The 21,336-nt window shown below is 39.9% G+C and overlaps 1 protein-coding gene and 1 long non-coding RNA gene across 7 annotated transcripts in view; one reads left to right on the top strand and one right to left on the bottom strand.

Moving 5' to 3' along the window:
- Positions 1-58: 58 nt before the first annotated feature.
- CCDC83 (coiled-coil domain containing 83) overlaps positions 59-21,336 on the bottom strand; it is a 47,104-nt gene continuing 25,826 nt past the window's right edge. For 5 of the 6 annotated variants that reach the window (XM_029914870.1, XM_029914873.1, XM_029914871.1 and 2 more), the window contains 6 exons: positions 15,716-15,807; positions 13,421-13,489; positions 7,859-7,980; positions 4,951-5,027; positions 4,253-4,455; positions 59-688 (listed from right to left, as the gene is read on the bottom strand). In XM_029914870.1, the coding sequence (XP_029770730.1) occupies positions 527-688; positions 4,253-4,455; positions 4,951-5,027; positions 7,859-7,980; positions 13,421-13,489; positions 15,716-15,807 (725 nt within the window). In that variant the 3' untranslated portion in view covers positions 59-526. Of the gene's footprint in view, positions 689-2,054; positions 2,253-4,252; positions 4,456-4,950; positions 5,028-7,858; positions 7,981-13,420; positions 13,490-15,715; positions 15,808-21,336 lie in introns of those variants that run through there. The other variant, XM_029914875.1, reaches the window with a different exon arrangement.
- On the top strand, positions 3,502-5,913 carry LOC115271899. The gene is made up of 2 exons (XR_003900140.1): positions 3,502-3,911; positions 4,343-5,913. It is a non-coding gene; the product is annotated as an uncharacterized LOC115271899 (long non-coding RNA).

Here is a 21,336-nt window from a genome sequence, read left to right as displayed (position 1 = left end):
CACCCAGGCGCCCCTTGGTGGAATATTTTTATATAATAAATTATCACCCTTAAGTCTATTTGTTTCCAAAGTGTTTTATATTTATTGTAAGTAGTGTTAGATAAGAGAAAAATAGTCTTGAATTCTGACTGGCACCCTCAGAGGGAAAGAGTTGAAATCAGTGCTATCCAAACTTCTAAATTTGTCTTAGAAAATTTCTAATTGAACTATTTCATATTGGAATGATAGATTAATCAGCAGTTTTTAAGTGGTAAGGAGACTCAGAAACCATCTTGGGCCCATTATCATGCTTCTGAATACTTGGATATGGAAATATAAAGTGTACTTTCATTTTTGTCACTCATGCCATGCAGATAAATGAACAGCTGAATACTTAGAGCTTTGATTTTAAATGTCATTATGACCTTTAGAAATAACAGCTGGTTTAATAAAGGACCAAAGTGTAAATAAAATGGGCAAGTGATATACCTCTGCTCCCAATGAAAATTCACAAGGAAAAGTTATTTTTACTTTGCAGCTTTTAGTCTTAGAGAAAAGACTTCATCATTCTGTATGTGATGTAGCTTTCTGGGCCCTTGACATCTTCACAGAATTTGACTGGAGTTTCCGTCTCTTGAAAATGAATGGGCATTTTCTTGCTCTCCACACTCATGAGCTTCACTTGCAGGGAACCCAAGTTTACATAATCCTGTGGTAAACAGGCATAGAAGAGAATAGGAGAGGTTATCCAGCAAATTACCAGTCTTTTTTTTGGGGGGGGGGTGGGAGGGAGAGAGAGAAATTCCAAGCAGGCTCCACACTTTCAGGGCAGATCGATGTGGGGCTTGAACTCAGGTACTCGGAAACCAAGACCTGAGCCAAAGGCAGACACTTAACCAACTGAACCACCTAGGAGCCTCAACAAGCTACCAGTCTTAATAGGTTTCCTTGGGGCACCTGAGTGGCTCACTTGGTTGAGTGTCTGACTTCAGTTTAGGTCACGATCTCATGGTTTGTGAGTTTGAGCCCTGTGTTCGGCTTTGTGCTGACAGCTCAGAGTCTGCTTGGAATTCTCTGTCTCACTCCCTCTCTCTCTGTCCCTCCCTAACTTGCTTTCTTTCTCAAAAATAAATAAACATTTAAAAAATAGTTAGGTTTTCTTTATTATAGTTGGCCTTTATGTGACAGATTTCATTGTCCTTTTAATTGACTGAATAATGAGTGAAATACGAGAGTCACTGTGAACAGAAAATCACTCAATACACTTATATCCCCAGTGAGGCCTGTTAGGCAAGATCTCCCAAAGAGCAGGCAGCAAGGCTGACGGGCTTGTCTTCAGGGAGTTGGGTGGGGGCACCAATTAGAGTGGGGAGACATATTCTCTCAGTCTTTAACTGGTCAAAGAAAATGTTAGCTGTATACATGTAGCCCTCTGTGGCCAGGATATAACCACAGCAGAGTTTTCTATATTAGTCAAGAACAATGGGAAGGATTGACAAAGGCCACTTTGACTATAAATATTCTGATATTGTGAAAATTCTCCATGATTTTTCACTTTTCACAGGACCAGTGGCCTCTGTATAGGTAAAACTTACCATATTCTGCCAAACTAATTGTCGTTTAAGATATCAACAAACATAATTTACATGAATTCCCACAGCCAACCCAATACTGGGTTGAAACAGCTCAGGCCCTACCAAGTGTGCTTTCCTCTTAGAAGCCTCCTCAAGCCATAATGCTCTCTCTTGCATTCCTTCAACATCTCAGCAAACCTTTCCTGAGTGCTCACTTTGTGCCAGGCCCTGTACCACGTGCTGAGGTGCCGTGATGAGACTGGTCAGGGAAACACACACAGGTGGCACGTTCCTCTTGTACAGTAATTAGTGATTTTCTTCTCTGTCTTCTATTAGCATATGGGTCTGCCATATCGCCATCTTTGAGACTTCATTTCCTTCTGTTCTCCCCATAAATTCCAAGCATCTAAAAAGTACCTGGCATGTTGCGTGGTTTTCAATAATCATTTATTAGAATTTAGGAGAATAATGCAATGAAAAAGGAAGGCATTGTTTCATTTCTCAAAATGCATATAATTGTATTTATTCTGTTTTTAAAGTATGTAATTATAGAGCTATATAGAGCAATAGAGATGCAAGATAGAAGAAAAACAAATCGATGGATGTCTACCACATACTTCAGAGTCTGTTCACGTTGTCATGACAACACATCATAGATGGACGGGCTTACACAACAGAGAGTACGTGCAGTCCTAAAGCCTGGGAAATTCAAGATCAGGAGTTGTGGTGAGAGTTTTCTTTCCGGCTTGCAGATGGCTGCCCTCTGGCTGTGTCTTTACAAGGCAAAGCTGCTTCTTATAAGGCCACCATCTTTTTGACGTCATTTAACCCTATTTACCTCCTACAGACCCTAACTCCAGATTAGATGTTAGGCTTCAGCATAGAAATTTGGTAGGGGTGGGAGCAGGCAGGGATACAATTCAGTCTGCAGCATACACAATGCTATTTCTTCCATGGAAAGTAAGAAGGTCTTTCATTCAACTAAATGGTATGCAATTTTGGACTTTTGTAGACAATTGTCCACTAGCCTGACGTCATGATAACATAACAGATGTCATCATTTCAAGACACCCATGGGGGTGTAGAATGCCCTGAACACTAGAACTTTAGTCTTTAAATTGTCACTTGAGGGGTGTCTGGGTGGCTCTGTCTGTTGAGCATCTGACTCTTGATTTCCACTCAGGTCATGATGTCATGGTTTGTGGGTTTGAGTCCCATGTCGGGCTCCATGCTGACAGTGTGGAACCTACTTAGGATTCTCTGTCTCCCTCTCTCTTTGCCTCTCCCCTGCTTGCCTGTGTTCTCCCTCTCTCAAAATAAACATTAAAAAAATATCACTTGTTAGCAGGACTGAGTTGTAGTTAGCTAACATGGTTTTTGTTTGATGTTTTTCAGTTTCTTCTGCTTTCATACTTCACTTTCTCCTACCATATTTTAAGTTCTAGGAGAACTCTTATTTCTATTTTTTTAAGTTTATTTATTTATTTGAAGGAAGAAAGAGAGAGACAGAGGCAGAGATCAGAGGTCAGGTGCCCTCTAAGTTAGGATAACTTTTAAAGTTATTGGTACTACCAAGAAGGAACATAGCAAGGAATAGATGTGGGAGTAACTGGAACATACCAAAAAGGTTTTAAAATTTAAAAACTTTGATACTCCAGGTTTGCCTAATATGGTATATATGGCAGTTTGTACTTTCCAAAGATGGCCGCAGTAATAGATGTCCTGTCCCACATGTTTTCTTTTATATATATTTATTTTGAGGGTGTGTGTGTGTGTGTGTGTGTGTGTGTGTGTGTTAGAGAGAGAGAGAGAGAGAGAGAGGGAGGGAGAGCGAGAGGGAGAGCGAGCTTAAATCATGAAGGAAGGTCAGAGAGAGGAAGGCAGAATCCAAAGCAGGCTCTGCATGGCAAGTGCTTGAAGCCATGAATTGTGAGATCATGACCTGAGCTGAAGTGGGACACTCAACTGGCTGAGCCACACCCACATGCTTTTCTTACAATATGATGCTCCTTCCTCTTTTCAGATGCAGGAGCTACATTTTTATAACTACATCAACCCAACAGAATATGATGCAAGAGATGGTGTATGATTTCCAAGGCTAAGTCATACAAAATGTTGCAGCTTTCACCTGGGTCTCTAGTATCGCTTGTTCTGGGAGAAGCCCAACACCATAACCAAGAGACAATGAAGGCACCCACAGGAGAGGCCCAATGAAGAACTGAGGCTCCCAGCTTGGCCAGCATCGACTTGCCAGCCATGTGACTGAGCCACCTTGGAAGTGGATCCCTTCCACCCCAGTCAAGCCCTCTGATGACTGTAGCCCCCGCCAACACATGACCACAGCTCCTGAGGGCCCAGGTGAGAGGTATCCAGTGGGGCCTGGCCCAGATTCCTCACCAACAGAAGTTATGAAAGAGAACAAATGACAATTGTTATAAGCCACTAAGTTTTGAGATAATCTGTTATACGGCATCAGATAAGTTATATGGTATACTAGGGATGGAACTCTATTCGTGAATATATGTAGCAGATTGCACATGGGGAGGAGTGAAAATTGTATCTAATGAGAGATGTGAATGGTGGGCCAATTTTACCAAGAAACAGAATTTCTTAATATCCATATTATAGGTTAATTTTCTCTATTAATTAACGAAACAGCATTCTCTTAGTACTCAGAATTTTTTCCCCATAAATCTTACCTTGAAATCCTGCTCGTCCTCATACAGTAAGCACTTCATATCAGAGGCCCCAAACTCTATGCAGGACTCACTTTCCTCATCTGTCTTCAGGTCCTTGCTGTACCTGCAACTGTCCTCATGACCGGCACGGAAGGCCCTGCTCTCGGCTGATGAGCTCCTCTCGTCTCTGCTTTCTACTTCTGCAGACTGCGATTTTGACTCCTCTGGGATGAACACAAAGAAACTGGTTATTTGGGGACAGATGAGAATGGAAACACAATACACGTCTTGTCACATTTTTAGTTTGAAAGAACTTTGAGGGCTGTAGGATCTATATATTAATGGGAGAGTGAGCTCCAGTTTTAGAACCTCTAAGTTTATTCTGTTCTCTTAGCTGACAGGTCTTGGTGATCATATAGTAACTCATGTGTGTGTTGGTATTTTGGTTGGTTGCCTAAATTAGAACCCAGAATACACCAGTACAGACAGCACTCTATCCCTCTCCACCAGTATTTATGGAATTCACTGAAATGTGCTGACTTGAAAACCAAACTAGAGAAAAGGAGGTGGGTTAGGACAAGTGCTTCAAGAAGAGAAATATGGAGAAGCTAGCATGTATCTATTCCCTGAACAGCTCTTGGGTACGAGGTACCTATAACAGATGCCCAATAGTAGTTTGTTAATTTAAAAAATCTGTCACCATTACAATAAAACAATACCTTTAAATGTTTCTGGCAACTCCAAAGGTGCTTCAGGTGGCACTTCCAGTCCAGCAGCTTGAGTAAGATACAATCGCCTAAAAAGAACAAATGAAAAAAGCAGTCCGTCAACAAACATTGTACCATCTGGTCATTGGTGTCTGTCTTTCTGCTACGTTCTGGAGACACAAAGATGAAAAATCAGACGGTTTTTACCCTGGAGGAGCATGAGGCCCAGAGGCGTGGCAGATGGGCTTACAGTGTTTTAAGGCGACGGTCTGTACCCTGATGGGTGACGGGGGTAGAGTGAGAAGTGCTGTGGGACAGAGAGAAGACACCTGGTTGAGCTTTAGAAGGCAAGGGAAAGTCTCCAGGAGGAGATGAAACCCGAGGGGACACTTGGAGAACCAGGGGCTATTTGCCAGGGAAGAGCTTGGGGTGAGGAAGGGCACTGTGTGATAAGGGAATAACAGACTTAATGTTCTGGACACCAGTTGGGGTACTGTTGTAGTAATCCAGCTCAGCAACAGCCATGGCCTGAGTGGGTGGTTTTAAAATGGAGAGGAAAAGAGAAGGACAGCGAGCAGCAGGAATCCCAGAGGACATGGAGGTGCTGGCTGAGTGCCATGTTTCAGCCCCAAGCCTGGGGAGTTGGACGTCTGCTACTGTAGCTCTCTGTGCATGTGTTTAATTCTGTGGTCTGCTTTTCAGCACCTGATGAACTTGCAACCATAAAATATGATGTCTTGAAACCTCCATGTAACTTTTCCATGAAGTTTGCCTGAAGACAGCCTGAGCTGCACTCTTGTCGATGGTCAAACCACCCCTCATGCTTAGCAGCTCAGCAAGCAGAGTGAGTCCCCCGGATTACAGGTTGTCAATTATTTAAAGAACATGAGTGAAGCGTTATTCAAAATGCTACGTATCAGGCAAATAATGTAACTACATACAATATTTATTTTTATAAAACTTTAAAAAAATGTTTACTTATTTTAATGTTTGTTTATTTTTGACGGATAGAGAGAGCACAAGTGGTGGAGGGCCAGCGACACACACACACACACACACACACACACACACACACACACACACACACAGAGAATCTGAAACAGGCTCCAGGCTCAGAGCTGTCAGCACAGAGCCCTACACGAGGCTTGAACTCGGGAATGGTGAGATCAAGACCTAGGCTGAAGTCAGACATTCAACTGACTGAGCCACCCAGGCACCCCTAAAAAAATGTTTACTTTTGAGAGAGGGCACACACATGAGTGTGTGAACAAGAGATGGAAGAGAGAGGGGAGAATGCATAGATCCTGATGCTTTGCATGATCTCACGAACCATGAGATCATGACCTAAGCAGAAGTCAGACGCTTAACTGACTGAGCCACCCAGGTGCCCTAGGGGTTTTATTTTTGCATAATTATTATCTTACTACATGTCATCAACTTCATAAATCTGGATTCTCTCTCAATAATTTATTATCATTTTTATACCATCATAGGACAACACTTGATGATATAGAAAATATTTAAAGAATGCTATTATATAGGTATTGGTCCACTTAGTCTCAGTTCTGTGGCACTGGGGTCCCTGGGCAGTCACCTCTGGTGGACATGCACCTCATCTGATGTGTTAAACAAATACTGTGATATTCTATGTTAGTCTGGAGAGCCTTGGATGGGAAAGATAGTAACTCTATTACCTAGAATACCCCATTTTTCAGGCAAATAGGAAAACAACTTTTTGTATTTCCTTTGGGGACAGTTTGTGTCTATTTCTCACCCCCTTCTAATATTATGTAGGACTGAGTTCTCAACAAATAGGTGAAAAGGGAAGTTGGCAAAAAATATGTAATATGTGTTATATTTCTTTGACTTGAAAATGGGTTACACTAAAAGCTCCTGAATATACTAGGAGTTACTCTTCTGGAGAAATAGCATAACAGAAATTAAGGGTTTACACATTTCTGTTCCTTTATGCAGATCTTTCTAAAATGTCCTAAACACTTGCCTCAAAGAATTTATGACCTAGCAAGGAAGCAGACATTAAATAAGTAATCATGAGCATGATAAATGCTGGTTATGAAGGAAAGCCAGCCTTGGAAGCATATACCAGGGTACCTAACCTAGTTCTAGTAAATGTCACGCATTCTGTTTCTTTTTGCTTGGTCAGATTTTGAATTCACCTCTCCCAACTCTAAAGCAAGAGTAAACACTCATATTGCTCAGTAAAGAAATCAACCCACAAGGCACTGATGAACGTTGTCAGTTCTCCTGAAGATTTTTGTGGGGTTAGGGGTTAAACTAAATAGGTTGAGATTTCATAGGACACAGCAAACAACTTAATGAAAATCTCCATTAAAATTTCTCATCTCCCTGCCTGTCACTGCCAAGGTCTCTCTGGCCAGTGAAAGACTTCCACTTTTTTGTAACTAGTAATTCACATCCATGGCAGCACCAAATCAGGTATGCCAGACTGAGCTGATCAAAGCAGCAAGTGGAGTGGGCAATTTGGAGGGTAGCTCCTTCCTAAGGTTGAGCCTGTTTGGAAAAGAGGGAAAGATGACAGTGGACGGCAGGTACAGCAGTGGTGGTAAGCCACAGGGCCAGCGCTGGCTGCAGAGATCAGACCTGACTGTTAAGAAGGCAGCAGCGCAGCAGCAGTGGGGAGAGAAGAGTGGAGCTGGAGACCTGATCAGAGAGATTCATAGATTCGAGCCCCCCATCAGGCTCTATGCTGACAGCTCAGAGCCTGAAGTCTGCTTCAGGTTCTGTGTCTCCCTCTCTCTCTCTGCCCTTCCCCTGCTTGCTCTCTTTCTCTCTCTCCCTCAAAAATAAAATAAACATTAAAAAAATAAATAAAAGTAACAGCTTTTTCACAGATACAAATGTTGACAAAATACTTTCTAGATATGCTAATGACTTTTACCTGGGTATTTTGAGATCCACAAGTCTACAGTTGAATAGTTGACCAATAAGCTCCAAGTTTTCTTCTTCCAGTTTATGAATAGTATTTTCTAATTCTTCAACTTCCTTCCTCTGATTTGCAATCTGTTCTCAGAAGAAGAGAATGGATGTTGGTACTTGTTGACTTACTTCTATCTGGTCTTCTATAAGACATTCAACACTTAAAAATCCATTTGACTTAGGGGAAGATCTATCCTGTATTATTTATTACTGGTTTGCTTTGTCCTTTCTCTTTAAGAAGGAATTGGTGGGTCTCTTTTCCAGATTATATGCAGTACTTGTTTGCATGGAAAGGCAGTTATTAGTGAATGGCAGGAGTTGTCCTTTCCTACACTTCAAAAACATCACTGGACTTATTATCTATGAGCTGGAGGTAGAGGTAAGCAACAAAATAAGAGTAATTAGCTTATCCATGTAGTTAAGTAGAGAAGATGGTGATAAAAACAGAAAGCAATGTGATCAAACCATAACAGAAGCTGTCCAGGTATGGTGGGAGGTTCACCCTATGTCTGGTATAGGGGATAAAGAGAATTAATAGAAGAGATGACATCTAATCTGGATCTTGAAGGCCACGTAGGGATTCTCTAGGCAACAAAAGAGGGTACATTCTAAGCAGAAGGAACTACATGGTAGGCACAACCATTTTGTTGTAGATAGCTACAAAGTGGGAGCAGGGAGAAGTAGGAGAGAAATTGGACAATTAGGGAAGAGCCAACTAATGCTAAAGGGTCTAGGTTTTTTTTAGTATAATTTATTGTCAAGCTGGCTCACATACAGTGTATATTGTGTACTCTTGGTTTTGGAGATAGATTCCCATGATTCGTCACTTACGTACAACACCCAGTGCTCATCCCAACAAGTGTGGTCCTCAATCCCCATCACCCACTTCCCCCTCTCCTCTGCACCCCCCCCATCAACCCTCAGTTTGTTCTCTGTATTTAAAAGTCCCTTATGGTTTGCCTCCCTTCCTCTCTGTTTGTAACTATTTTTTCCTCTTCCCTTCCCCCATGGTCTTCTGTTAAGTTTCTCAAGACATGAGTGAAATATGTGATATTTGTCTTTTTCTGACTGATATATTTCGCTTAGCATAATAAAGGGTCTAGTTTTTATTTTGTAGGTGATGGAAGGTCACTGACATAGCAGGTTTGACGTTTACTAAAGAAATATGGCTAACTTAAATATGAACAAATTTGCTGCCTCTATTGATGGAATCGCCATCAGTCTTTAAGAAGTGTATTTTGATAACTTTTGTCTAAAGAAGGCTTGATAGTGGGAAAAACACAGAAGGTTGCTAGATGGGACTCCCAACTCGCCTTTCTGCCTGCCTTGTACGGCGTGAGCTCTACAGGTGCTGCCCTGAGAGGTCAGGACAATAGGAAAATTAGAAGCAAAGTACAAAAGAGAAAGCAATACACTGGTGAGAATAATAGAAAAATAAACTGGGAAAAGTAAGTATTTCAAGGGAATATGATGAAACCAAAAAGGTTCAGGGGTTTAGATTCAGTATCTCTTGTTAGGGGCTGCCAAGAATACTTAGATAGCTCACATTTTTTATTTGTAATTGAAATGCATTTATTGTATTTTTGAATTGGGAAGCATTCTGTATATTACCACACTCATATCTCTATCACATAAATCATGTATTACGTGCTTGAATTTCTACTATGGGCAAGATTCTGTGTGAGACATAGAGGGTTACAAAAGTAAATAAGGCATGGCTCATTCCTTCAAAGTTTATAATCCAATCAACAAATACACAAATAGTTGTACATATACATAAAATAACACTGGTACCATAGAAAAGGCTCAAATAGGGGCACCTGCCTGGCTCAGTCAGTAAGGCATGCAACTCTTTATCTCAATGTCTCAAGTTGGAATCCCAGGTTGGGTGTGGAGATTACTTAAAGATAACATCTTTTTTTAAAAAAAAGCTCAAATATTCCTGGTGGCTTGTAGTTAAAAATAAAAGCTTTTTTAAAAATTAATTAATTAATTAATTATTTTTTTACCTTTTTAAAACAGTTTAGCAAAACCATTTGAATCCATAATACTAAATTAGAAAGCAAGAGGTTGGTGCTTTAGGATCTCATGTGTTGGGATATAATCAGTTCTATTATAGGCTTGAATGTCTTAAAGAAAAGTTAATAGTTTTCAAATATCAAAGGATGAGAAAGAAATTATATTTAGAGGTTGTAAACATAAGGAATTGATAGAACATTTGGAAATGTTTGACCCTAGGGCTTGGCATGCTTGGGAGGCAGCACACACAGTTCTTGGTTTTCTTCCAAAGCTGGGAACGAGGGCCCCTTTGGGTCCGACCTCTCAAGCTAAGGATATCTTGTGGCATCACATACCCCTTGGGACTATTAACTAAGGGTCTCAGCAATTACTGTCTCCTTTGCAGCCTTTCGAAATGTTAGGGAAATGAAAAACATCTTTAGATTTCTAGGGTAAGAAGGTGAAAAGGAATAAGTAGAAGACTGCTTTTTCCTCCCCGTCGTCCCCATCTTCAAATATCCAAAAAATTGAGAAAGAATTTAGTTAAAACTATTATAAGTCAGAGACCCAGGATCCTGAATTATATGTGTGTTCTTGAAATTTCTCTGCAAGATCCAACTTAGCTGTATACCTCCTCACACTTGAAACTCTGATTGCTAGCCTCTTCGAATTCCTTCATCTAGTTTTACTGGCTTTCTACTTGTTGAGTTAGCCCAAGTCATTTGTAAATTTCGGTTTTCTTCATTTCCTTAATATGCATACTAAATAAAATCAGATAATGGAAGTCATGTAGGGGACATTTCATATCCTTCCCACAGATCTAAGTGTTTGGTTATTGTTGAAAGAAAGTTAAATGGAGAAATATTCTCAGGAGTTCCATTATTAAATATCGCTTGTTACTCATTCTAAGCCTTCCTCAAAGAAATTAATTGATATACATTATTCCATTTCCAGGCAATTTTCAAGTCTTATGATAATTCTTATACCCAGAGATGGTTTTAATTAGTTTTGGGAGTAAATTTAATAATGCTAAAATAAATATTTATTGAAATAAGTAGAAATTAAATCTATTAAATTTCCTTAAAATGTTTGTCCTTTATTATTAAGCTCTTTTTGCTCATGATTTAATTAGACTTGACATTTTTTCTGTCTTTTATTTCTTCTGAATTCTGAGAAGAAAACAAAGCAAAATGTAATTCGTGGCTTTAGTAGGAAGGCTCAAAACACCAAAAAGCCTTTCTTATCAGTCAAATATAAATGTTTGCAATCATTTTCTCTGAACCTAGTATCTATGACATCTTATAGGATTTAAGATTTGAATTGTTAAATTATTATAATTATACTATTGTACTAAATGAAAGTATCAAACTTAACTCTAACCTAATATTCTTTAACCGTTAAGCTCCCCTTGAGTTTTTAAAAATTTTAATTTAATTTATTTTGTTGTTGTTATTAATGTTTTCTTAAGTAGGCTTCACGCCCAGGAAGGACCCCAAAGCAGGACTTGAACTCATGACTCTGAGATCAAGACCTGAGCTGAGGTCAAGAGTCTCACCCTTAACTGATTGAGCCCTTTACCTTGAGTTTTTAAAATCAATATTCATTTTCAAAATTGGGGATTCCTCTTGATTCGTTTTGGAAGTAGTATGGACTCCTATTCACCATGACTTTATGAAGGCAACTTAAAGATAATTGTCAATATCACAGAAAGCACATTAATCTTTAAATTCCTTGTTTCCTAGACTTACCAACACTGTTCAGCCAAATAGGAGGCAGGAAAAAAAGAAGAGAAGGTGACAGTGACAGTGTTTCTTCACATGTCTGAGCAGATAGTGAGAAGGGAAATGTAAGGAGTGAAAATTTAAGGAGAAATTTAATGAGTTCTGCTTTAGGTATGCTGAGTGCCTTTGGGACATCCATGTAGAAATATTTGGTAGGCAAATAAATATATAGGTATAGAGCTAAGGACACACATGTTAATGCTGAAGAAATCACATGTTAGTGATTTGAGAATTGCATACATATAACTTGCCAACAAGAACTGTGTGTAGTAGAAGTGATTCTTTCAAAAGAAATTGAGTTTTCTTTCATAGATGGCATCTAAGCACAGTTTGGGTGACTACATATTTGAATGTAAAGGCAATTTCAAAGTAGTGAGTTTTGCACATTTTCTGTAGCACCCTTGTAACATCTAGGTCAAAGCTTATCTACCTGTTATATCCAATAACATGCTCTCACATCTTCCCCCAAGATCTAAGCCATGTACTTGATTCATCGCTCCAATGAATATATCTATACTCATAGACATTCTTTCATTCAGTAACTATTCAGTGAACATAGATTATGTATTAGTTGTCATGTACATATAGTTGAAAAGGCATAGCCTGCTCTGTGCAATGAAAAGATAGATGCATAAACAGACAATTTAAACGTATTTTAGCAAGAGTTACAATGAAATAAGAGAGCAGTGAGGAAAAAGTCCTCAAGATTTTCTGGGGAAAATACAAAATGATTCAGAAAGAGATTAGTCATCAAAGTCTGTGCCTAAAGGAAGAGTTGGAGTTCTCCAGGCAGAGGAGGTTAAGGAGGTAAGGAGATAAGGCAGAGGGACTAGTATGTACAATGTAAGGAAAACAGAACAGTGCTCATAACAAAGAAGGTCTAGAAGTCCTCACATGATCACATGTAGCAGGAGCAATATTGTAGCACTGGCATAGGGAGACAGGGGGTTAGCTGAGTCTAAGGCAGCACACTGGGTCCACCGGTTTCGGCATGCTTTCCAGAGGGAGGTGTGAAGAGAGTATGAGGGCCAAGCTAGGATAGGATAGAGAGACTGTAGTGGGCAGGTGCCTCTTGGCCACTGGCAAATGGCTGTAATCATGGGTTTGGTGTTGGCTGCCACACAATGTCCAAAGGCCAGAGCAGTCTATTCTGCTATGCTCACTAGTGCAGGGAGCAGACAGATGCATGTCCTCAACAAATGAAAGGTAGAGGGAGCAAAGGTGCAAGGGAAATTCCATCGATTTGAACCCTCTTTAATAATATGCCCCACAAGAGGGCATGTAACCCCACCTTCTTACACTACAGGGTCCAACTTGGAGAAGTGTAGGGGAAGTAAGAAAATCCAAACAACTGAACCTTTATGCAAAGGAGACCATGTCATTCTAAAGGGGCAGCTAAAAACAGCAGAGAATGAGGTTAGAAGGATCCTTTAGCCTTTCTCCCACCACCCAGAAGGAAGTAAGGTCTTGAAAATGACCAGATCGATTTTAGGGCATAGAGAAGCTTCAAACATTTGAGTATAGTACATTAATTATGATGCCAAAAATGACTTCTGATTATTATTGAAATTATAGATGGTACTCATTGAGTAGCAGCTTGTAATAAGATTAAGATTCCACTTGAATTTTATTTTGCCTCAGCTCACCACAATTCTATGCTTTCCCCATGCCTTCAGCTCATAAATTAAGTCATTTCCAGTTCAAAAAAGTGAGAAAGAAGAAATTGTTTTTAAAATTCCACTCACCTCTCTTTTTAGCCAGTCATTCTCCCAGATCTCTATGTAGCTGCCTTTGTCAATGAACTTGATAGCATTCTAAAAGAAAGTTTCTGTGTTAAGGAAGAATTGCAACATGCAGTTCACCATCAACTTAGCTGATCGTTCATCTTAAATTATGTTTTGCAATTACTTTGGAAACACACCTAAGAACTTTTGCTTCAGTTGTTCTTTACTCTCCTATGATATTATTTTAGTTGATTTACAGTGCCTAATACAGGTGATTTAGAGAACTAGGTAATGGTTATCCATTCAATTTGGCTTCTGTTGTGAATGAATCTGATTGCCATGGTGATATCAATCATTAAGTGATCTGCTCCATAATTAAGGTGGCTGAACTGCAGTGATCAACTATTCCTCAAGTTTATGGTCACAGTCATAAACCAACATATAGCAGAAAGCATGAATATATTCTATTACTACCTTTTTAATTTGAGATCTTTCTGCATGTCAGTAATAACAATATACATATTTTCAAACTTAACAGCCAATAGTTTCAGGGTAGCAGGCTGTAGCTAGACAGTCTCCTGGACTGTATTTTAGATGAAGAAAAAATAAAAAGTATCACTTTGTCAGCAGGTGCATAAAATGTAAATTCATTTTCAATTACTTGTATATTTATAGTTTCACTCAAAGGAAATTTACAGTAGATGAAAGATCATATTTATCTGTGAGGTACTTTTATATGGATACCACATTATAAAGTCCATATTCAGTAACTGAAGGGCACAACCTAAAGAAGAGAAATTAGGAAAACTCCTATATATCATAGCATGGACAGAAATAATTTAAAAATGTGTTAAGAACAAATTTATGTAAGCCTTTAGAGTTTGAAGATTTGCAATAATTTTTTAATTTAAATCATGCTAATTAAACTGAGAGGACCTGTATTCCCTAGGAATGAGGAACTTTTATACTCCAGCTACAACTGATAATTCTAAGGTTTCCTGGAACATAGAATGTCATTTGAACAAAAGCAGGACATAGCTCATAACTGAAGTTAGTTGGCTACTGGCTTCACTTACAAGCAGTGGAGCAGGGATTTTCAACTTCAGCCACAAGTTAGAATCTCCTGGACACTTTGAAAAATCCAGAAGCCAAGGCAACATTGTAGACCAATTACATGAAATCTTCGTGAGTGGGACACAGGCGCCAACTGAGTTAGCCAGTTTCTCAGGTGACTCCAACTTTGCAGCCAAGGTTGTACAACAGTGGCTTATCAGAAGTTAAATGTATGCTAAAACAGCCAGATAAAAATCTGGAAACTTCCAGGGTGTGTTAAGCAAAAGAAAATGTATAGTGTAATGATTAAGAGTAATGATCTGAAGAAGACATCTTAAATTGTATCTCTTGATTCTGCCACTTGCTCTGGGAAAGTCACAAAATTTCTCTATGCCTCACCTGCTTTATAGGATTGTTGACAGACATAAATATAAAGGCTCAGAACAGTATCTAGAACAGTCCTCATTATATATTGAATATGTATATTTGAAAAATATTTGGTTTACAGATGCATTTTTAGTTATCTGAACTGTGTTCAGATCATTTTGATGTTGATTTCACCATTTAGTCATATTCCATCACAAAGGGGCTATATTTTATGGGCAATAAACTATTGGTCAGTTCTCTGTAATCCTCTATATTTGCGTAAATCAGTAAAAATCATGCAATGGGATAGTAACTCAAAGAACAACTGAATTAAAGGTAAGCAACAAACAAAAGCAACTGAAAATCAGTGAGGAACTTTAGAGACCAGATGTTTATGATTCTGAAGAAGAGATATTCTAGATGAAGAAACAATCCTAGTGGGGACCTCACTAACTAAGGAGATTGTCTGGAGACAGGGGAAGGACAGTGAAAAGAAAAGAGTCAGATATTTTGTGCAAAACAAAGGGATTAGAAAACGTCACCCCTCTCTGGCTTACTCACATGCATGGGTGTGCTTTCAAAAATGAATAAACATATATAAAAAAAGATTCCCACTCCCTCTACCTTCCCCCCACTCTAAAATTTTTTTAAAAATCTCATTTAATCCCCAAACTATTCTTTAAAGGTATATATCATTACCGATCTTTTTTTTATAAGTTAGGAAATTGAAGCCCAGAAGAGCCAAGTAATAAATTTAGTTCATATTCCCAGTAAGTGGTACAGCTGTGATATAAACTAAACTGACTAATTTCAGAACTCAAGATCTTAATTATTATATGCCATGGGGAAAAATAAGGGAACAACTTTTGTTTTGTCTTTAAGAAAATTGAAATATACCTGTGCGGCCCATTCCTTCTTTTGGTCCAGTTGCAACAAAGTTTCTCTGGTTATTCTCTTTCTAGCATCTTCCAGAGTGACTTTATAGTGTTCTTTAAAAAGAAAATTAGAAGTCTCAACAAGAATAATCCTAGGTAAGGGACACCTGGGTGGCTCCATTGGTTAAGTATACGACTTCAACTCAGGTCACCATCTCGTGGTTCGTGAGTTCAAGCCCCATGTCGGGCTCTGTGCTGACAACTCAGAGCCCAGAGCCTGCTTTGGATTCTGTGCCTCCCCCTCTCTCTGCTCCTCCGCCACTCATGCTCTCTTTCTCACTCTCTCTCTCAAAAAATGAATAAACATTAAAAAAATTTTAAAAGACTAATCCTAGGTAAAACTATGCTGTTAGTAAATGTTCTCTTCCATGATCTTCCCCACTCCTTTTTACACATTTTCCCCCTGAATTTTCAGGGTACATTTTTACTGAAGCATCTAGTACCTTCAATTAGAAGAAATGCTCCAATAATTTACTAACATCTTAATGTGAATTAGTTTAAGATGATAGCTCTCCCAAGAATATCTGTATTTTCAAAGAACTGACCCTCCAAAGAGAGATTCCCAATACTTTAGTATGTGTGCAGCCATCTGCCTTTCATATCACATACTTCTGATTGCACAATAGAAATATAAAGAAGATCTGATTATCTGCATGAGAAGCATTCCGTACCTCTGACTCCATCTAACTAAATTTCCAGTATTCTTGGCATGTGTCTCCACGGGCAGGAAAGACAGAGTGAGCAGAGGGGAGAGGCGTGGAGTGGCTGTGACAGTCAGCCCCTGGTTCTGAGTTGGGCTCAGAGCAAGAAAGGAGGAGAGATATGAAGAAGTGCAGGACTCTTTGTTCTCTCATGGGCAGCATTGAGAGAGCAAAGGATCATAAAATCGTAGGCTTAGCGATCACATCAAGATCTCTGTTTAAGGAAAGTGAAGTACAGTGACATTGAGGCCGCTGTAGAGAGTGGAGAGGAAGAGAGGTGAGTCCAGTTTGTTAATCTATTCAACAAGCAGCAGTAATGTCTTCTGATGGGCAGGACACTACTTAAAGCCCCGGGACACTGCTGGATAGGAGACAAACCCCTGCCCTTAGGACAGGTACATTCCAGAACAGAAACCTGACTGTAAGTAAATGAGTAAATAAATAGTATTTTGGGTGGTGGTGTATGTGATGAAGTAGAACTAAAATTCTCCATTTCAGATAGGGTGACCAGAGACAGTTCTGAGGAGGTAAAGACTGAATGAGGTGAGGTAGTCAGCAATGTGCACCAGCAGGGAACTGCACTACCACAAATCTGAGAATAATCAAAGTTAGTTGTGCCTTAGGATAGCATCCATGTTAAGTCCCCGTTAGTTGTGCTTTATTTATAACATCTGAAGGATAAGTATTTGCTAGATTTCTGGATTGGTCCACAGAGACCCATTTAACTTATTCTATAAACAAAACTTTTGTATGAGTGGTGCTGTGGAGCCTAACTGCCATTGAGGACACTGTTTCAAAGGGAACATATTCTCCCCAGACCAAGTCTGTCAAAGCAGAACTCTCTTGGGCTGCAGGTATGGTCTTTTAGTAGGTTAGAGCTGAGGTTCTGGAAAGGGGACCAGAGTCAAAAGTCCTCTTCCATACCTTTCTCCTCCTGCACCCCCTGGGACACAACAGAGAATGAAGAATATGTTGAAGAACATTAGACATGCAAGTCTTCGGAGGGCAGTGATCTGAGGCTTCACTACCAGGTATGGCAGCAGCAAGTGACGGCCCTTCAGCGGTGACTATGGTGGGGAGGGGAGGGCAAGTACAAAAAGAGAGGAGGGAGCTCTCCCAGGTTGCCCTGTGGCCAGAAAGGGGGCGGGTCAGTTTCTGCCTCTAATAGAACTGGAACAAGAGTGTCTGACCGAGGCAGCAGTTTATAAATACGCGTGCTGTGGTTTGGGGACTAGTCTAACTTGACATCTGGAGAATAAGAAAATGAAAGTCTCATTATTCCAACCCACATGTACTCCTCTATACAGCCTACATTTTTCTTACTTTCATCCATTTTTAATATAATTTTTTTTTCAGTTCAGTACCTAGTCCACTAGACTAAGGCTGGATGTTTATTTGAAATTTCTACCCAACAAAACACAACAAACAATCTGAAAGTTGCCATGATCAGTTTAGTTATAGTGGATTTTTCATTCTTAGCATCTGAAAGAAACTATAAAACCTGGAGCTTGACACCATTAAATATTAATTCTTTGCTCTAAATAATAAAATAGATGATCAAATGTGCTCTGACTAAAGTTATAGGTCTTTCTATTGTCATATTAATACTAAAAAAGCAAAAATAAAATCCAGCTCTGTTCCAAGTTCCATATAAAATTCTATGTACTTTTTAACTTCTTAAAAGCAGAGAACAAGAGAGCAGCAGCGCAGGGGAGGATGTAAAAGTCTCAAGTCTCATTGCTATCTTTTGTGATTCACAAGGTGTTTTGAGAAACAATTATTAACCATGCATTTGTGAATACAGCTAAAGAAGGTGTGAGGATGTAAATGTCTCCTCATAAAAGTTTGAGACATTGCTAGTGGGAGCATGGGAAGCTATGGCTTTGTGCCTTTAAAGTCCAGACTGCTCAGGTCCCTGTCTACTGTGGCCACTTCTCAGAAGCTGAGCTCAAAGCCCTGCTGGCTGAAGCTGGTTTTGCACTGTTCTGCCTTCCTTGTATCTGCTCTGAGTTGGTTTGCTCCTTCACAGTTTTTTGGGCGTCTGTTGTCCACTTTTACTTGTCGGCGTCACATAACGTCATTGTACTGACCACCCCTCCTGTGGTGGTGGCCTCTCTTGTGAGTTCTCTTGGAGATCATCAAGAAAGTGATCACCAAGAAATTAATGTTCAAAGAAGTAATGCTACTGTTTTGTAAAAGTATTTGAACCCAAATCTTTTAACTTACTACTAGTGTACAAAGAAATCTTACAGATTCCTGTCCTGTATGCCTGGTGAAGGATAAAAGTAAAAATGCTCTGTGACTCTGATGTCTAATGCCTCTTAATAACCTCAAACTTTCTGTATTGCTGGGCCTCATCCTTTTATTGAGAGACAGAGCCTTATCCCAGATGTATTAGTCACCATGTTTCATATACCCGCTATCCCAACATCTCCCGGCTAAAGGTCAGGGAAGCAGCTCTACGTGCTTCCTTCCACTTCTCCCTAGAGCTCAGGGACATACTGAATAAGGCAGGGTTGGTAGCTGACCACAAAATGGTTTGTGCTGGGGCTGACTGATGACCCACGAGGAGGAATGGACAAAGGTCTTTGCTCATTTCTGATTAGGTAGATGATCATTTTCAGAATCTGGACTGGAGAAAACTGCAAGAACTGGTCTGTGGGAGGCAAGAAGAGTATGGGGACAGGGCAGAGCAAAGCAGAGGAACATTGAAGGGGACAGTCCCAGACCATGAGAGATAAATGTAGCGAGGAGCCATCCCTATAGCCATCACTGATCCAATAGGCTTCTGTTTCCATTTCAATCTTTGTCTTCCTCACTACAAGTGTTAGAGTCAACAAACATGACCATGGGACATCAAGCAACCTCAGTTTTATCTCTTCCCTTTAAAATTAATACTGTGAAGCTACTAACTCTCTCAACAAGATATATGGCAAATTTCTCATTTTTCTGGTTCCTTTGTGATAATAAGAGGTCCTCCAATCCGTAATTAATATATCCAGTCTTTTGTAATAAACAGAACTTTAAACTGTATTCAAAGCTATGGCTATACTCTTGGATGTACAGCTATAGCCTCTGATTTGAGCTTCCTCCTCCTTCGGGGCTGAAGGGAAGCATGGAAATGGACAAGAAAGCTCTCACTTGACAGATACTGTCTGAAGTTAATGTCACACTTTCTGGTCCTAGCTGACATTAAGGCTGAGGCCTTTTTCGTGGAGGTGTTTTTATAGGTTCTTTAGAGGACCACTTTCCCCATTGCTAGTTATTTTACCTGTGTTTCCTTGATGTAGAGGATGTATTGTCCTTGGATGCTGGCTAACAACTTTTCCTTTGGCCTCTGGCTCTCAATCTATTCCTCCCTTCTCTACATGCTGGCCCCTATGTCTCTGTTGAGACAGCACCACCAAGATCTAACCAGGCAGCATACTAGTTCTCTCTCCTAGCATGTTCATAGGAAAAAAGCTTTCGTGTTTTGCCATGACAAATTTTTGAGAGTATAGCCTGTTGCAGACTGAATATTTGTGTTCCCCCCCAAAATCCATATGTTAAAACCTAACACTCAGTGTGATGGCATTTGGAGATGGAGTCTTTGGGAATTCATTAGATCAAGAGGGTGGAACCCTCATGAGTGGGATTAGTGCCCTTACAAAAGAGACTTCAGAGAGCTCCCTTGCCCCTTCCACCAAAGATGGATGTCTATGGACTAAGCAGTGGATTTTCACCAGACACCAAATCTGCTGGTACCTTGATCTTAAACTTCCCAGCATCCAGGACTGTGAGAAATACATTTCTGTTGTTTTTAGCCACGCACTCAATGTACTTTGTTACGGCAGCCTGAATGGACTAAGACACAGACCTAGCTCAGGGCGGCAGCCACTTCATCTTTGTTCTGTTGTCAGATGATTAATTAGTCCCTTGTTCCTTAGATTTCTCACAGGTGGGTCACAAACTAGATCTCCGTGTCTCCCAAACTTCAGAGGACACACACTAAATAATAGGAGGAATTCCCTTAAAGACCCTCCATCTTGGCTTGAGGTGAAGGAGGAATCGCCCTTCAGCTCTCCCTTGGGGGACAGCACAGGACTCACAGCGCACCAAGACCTCCTTCTACGTGCTGTCCCCCAATTTCCAACAGCCTTTGCTTGACCAATCCAACTCCGTTTATAGACTGGAATTCAGGGGTTGAAGGTGTGAAACCAGTGTCTGCCTCGTTTGCATGGTGGTGTCTCAGTTTACACTGAAATGTGGTGTCTGTTACATTGCCATTCCAGCTTAAACTTAGACCAAAAAGTTTTATTTTAGTATCCTCCTTCAATAACCCCCCATTTTCCTGAAATACTTGTTCCTTGCTAGCAAACCAGTCTAACTAACACAAAGTCCACGATCATGGTTGTGGGAGAAACATTCCAGAAAAATCATGGAAGAGAGACAATGGGGGGAAAAAAGGGCACTGTAATAGAAGGTTTCAGAAAAATAGATGTACATGTCCTGCTCATATTGGCGGCCCCAATATTTTAATAGCTCCCTGGCGGAGTTGCTGCTGTTACCTGCGTACGTAGTTGGAAGAAATGCCTAAAACCAATGACAGATAAAACAAGCGCATAACAACTATTTCCTATGACACCTAAAGGCAGCTACAAACCAAGGTTCAACCAGCACATTATTTAATATATAAATGTCATTACCACTACCCCAAAGTTGGATTCAACAGCAGGACAATTTTCCACTAAAAGAAATCATCCAAATTTCTCATCAAGATAATGAGTTAAGTTTATCTGAGAAGATGACTCTTCCTAATTTAAAAATATACAATAAAGAAATGTTGGGGGGAAAAGTTAAAATTTTTTAAACATGCTAGAACAGTAACTATTTTAAAAGTATG

This window comes from Suricata suricatta, chromosome 11 (genome assembly GCF_006229205.1).
Source record: "Suricata suricatta isolate VVHF042 chromosome 11, meerkat_22Aug2017_6uvM2_HiC, whole genome shotgun sequence".
Classification (NCBI taxonomy): Eukaryota; Metazoa; Chordata; class Mammalia; order Carnivora; family Herpestidae; genus Suricata; species Suricata suricatta.
This window is presented reverse-complemented; position numbering and strand designations above follow the sequence as displayed.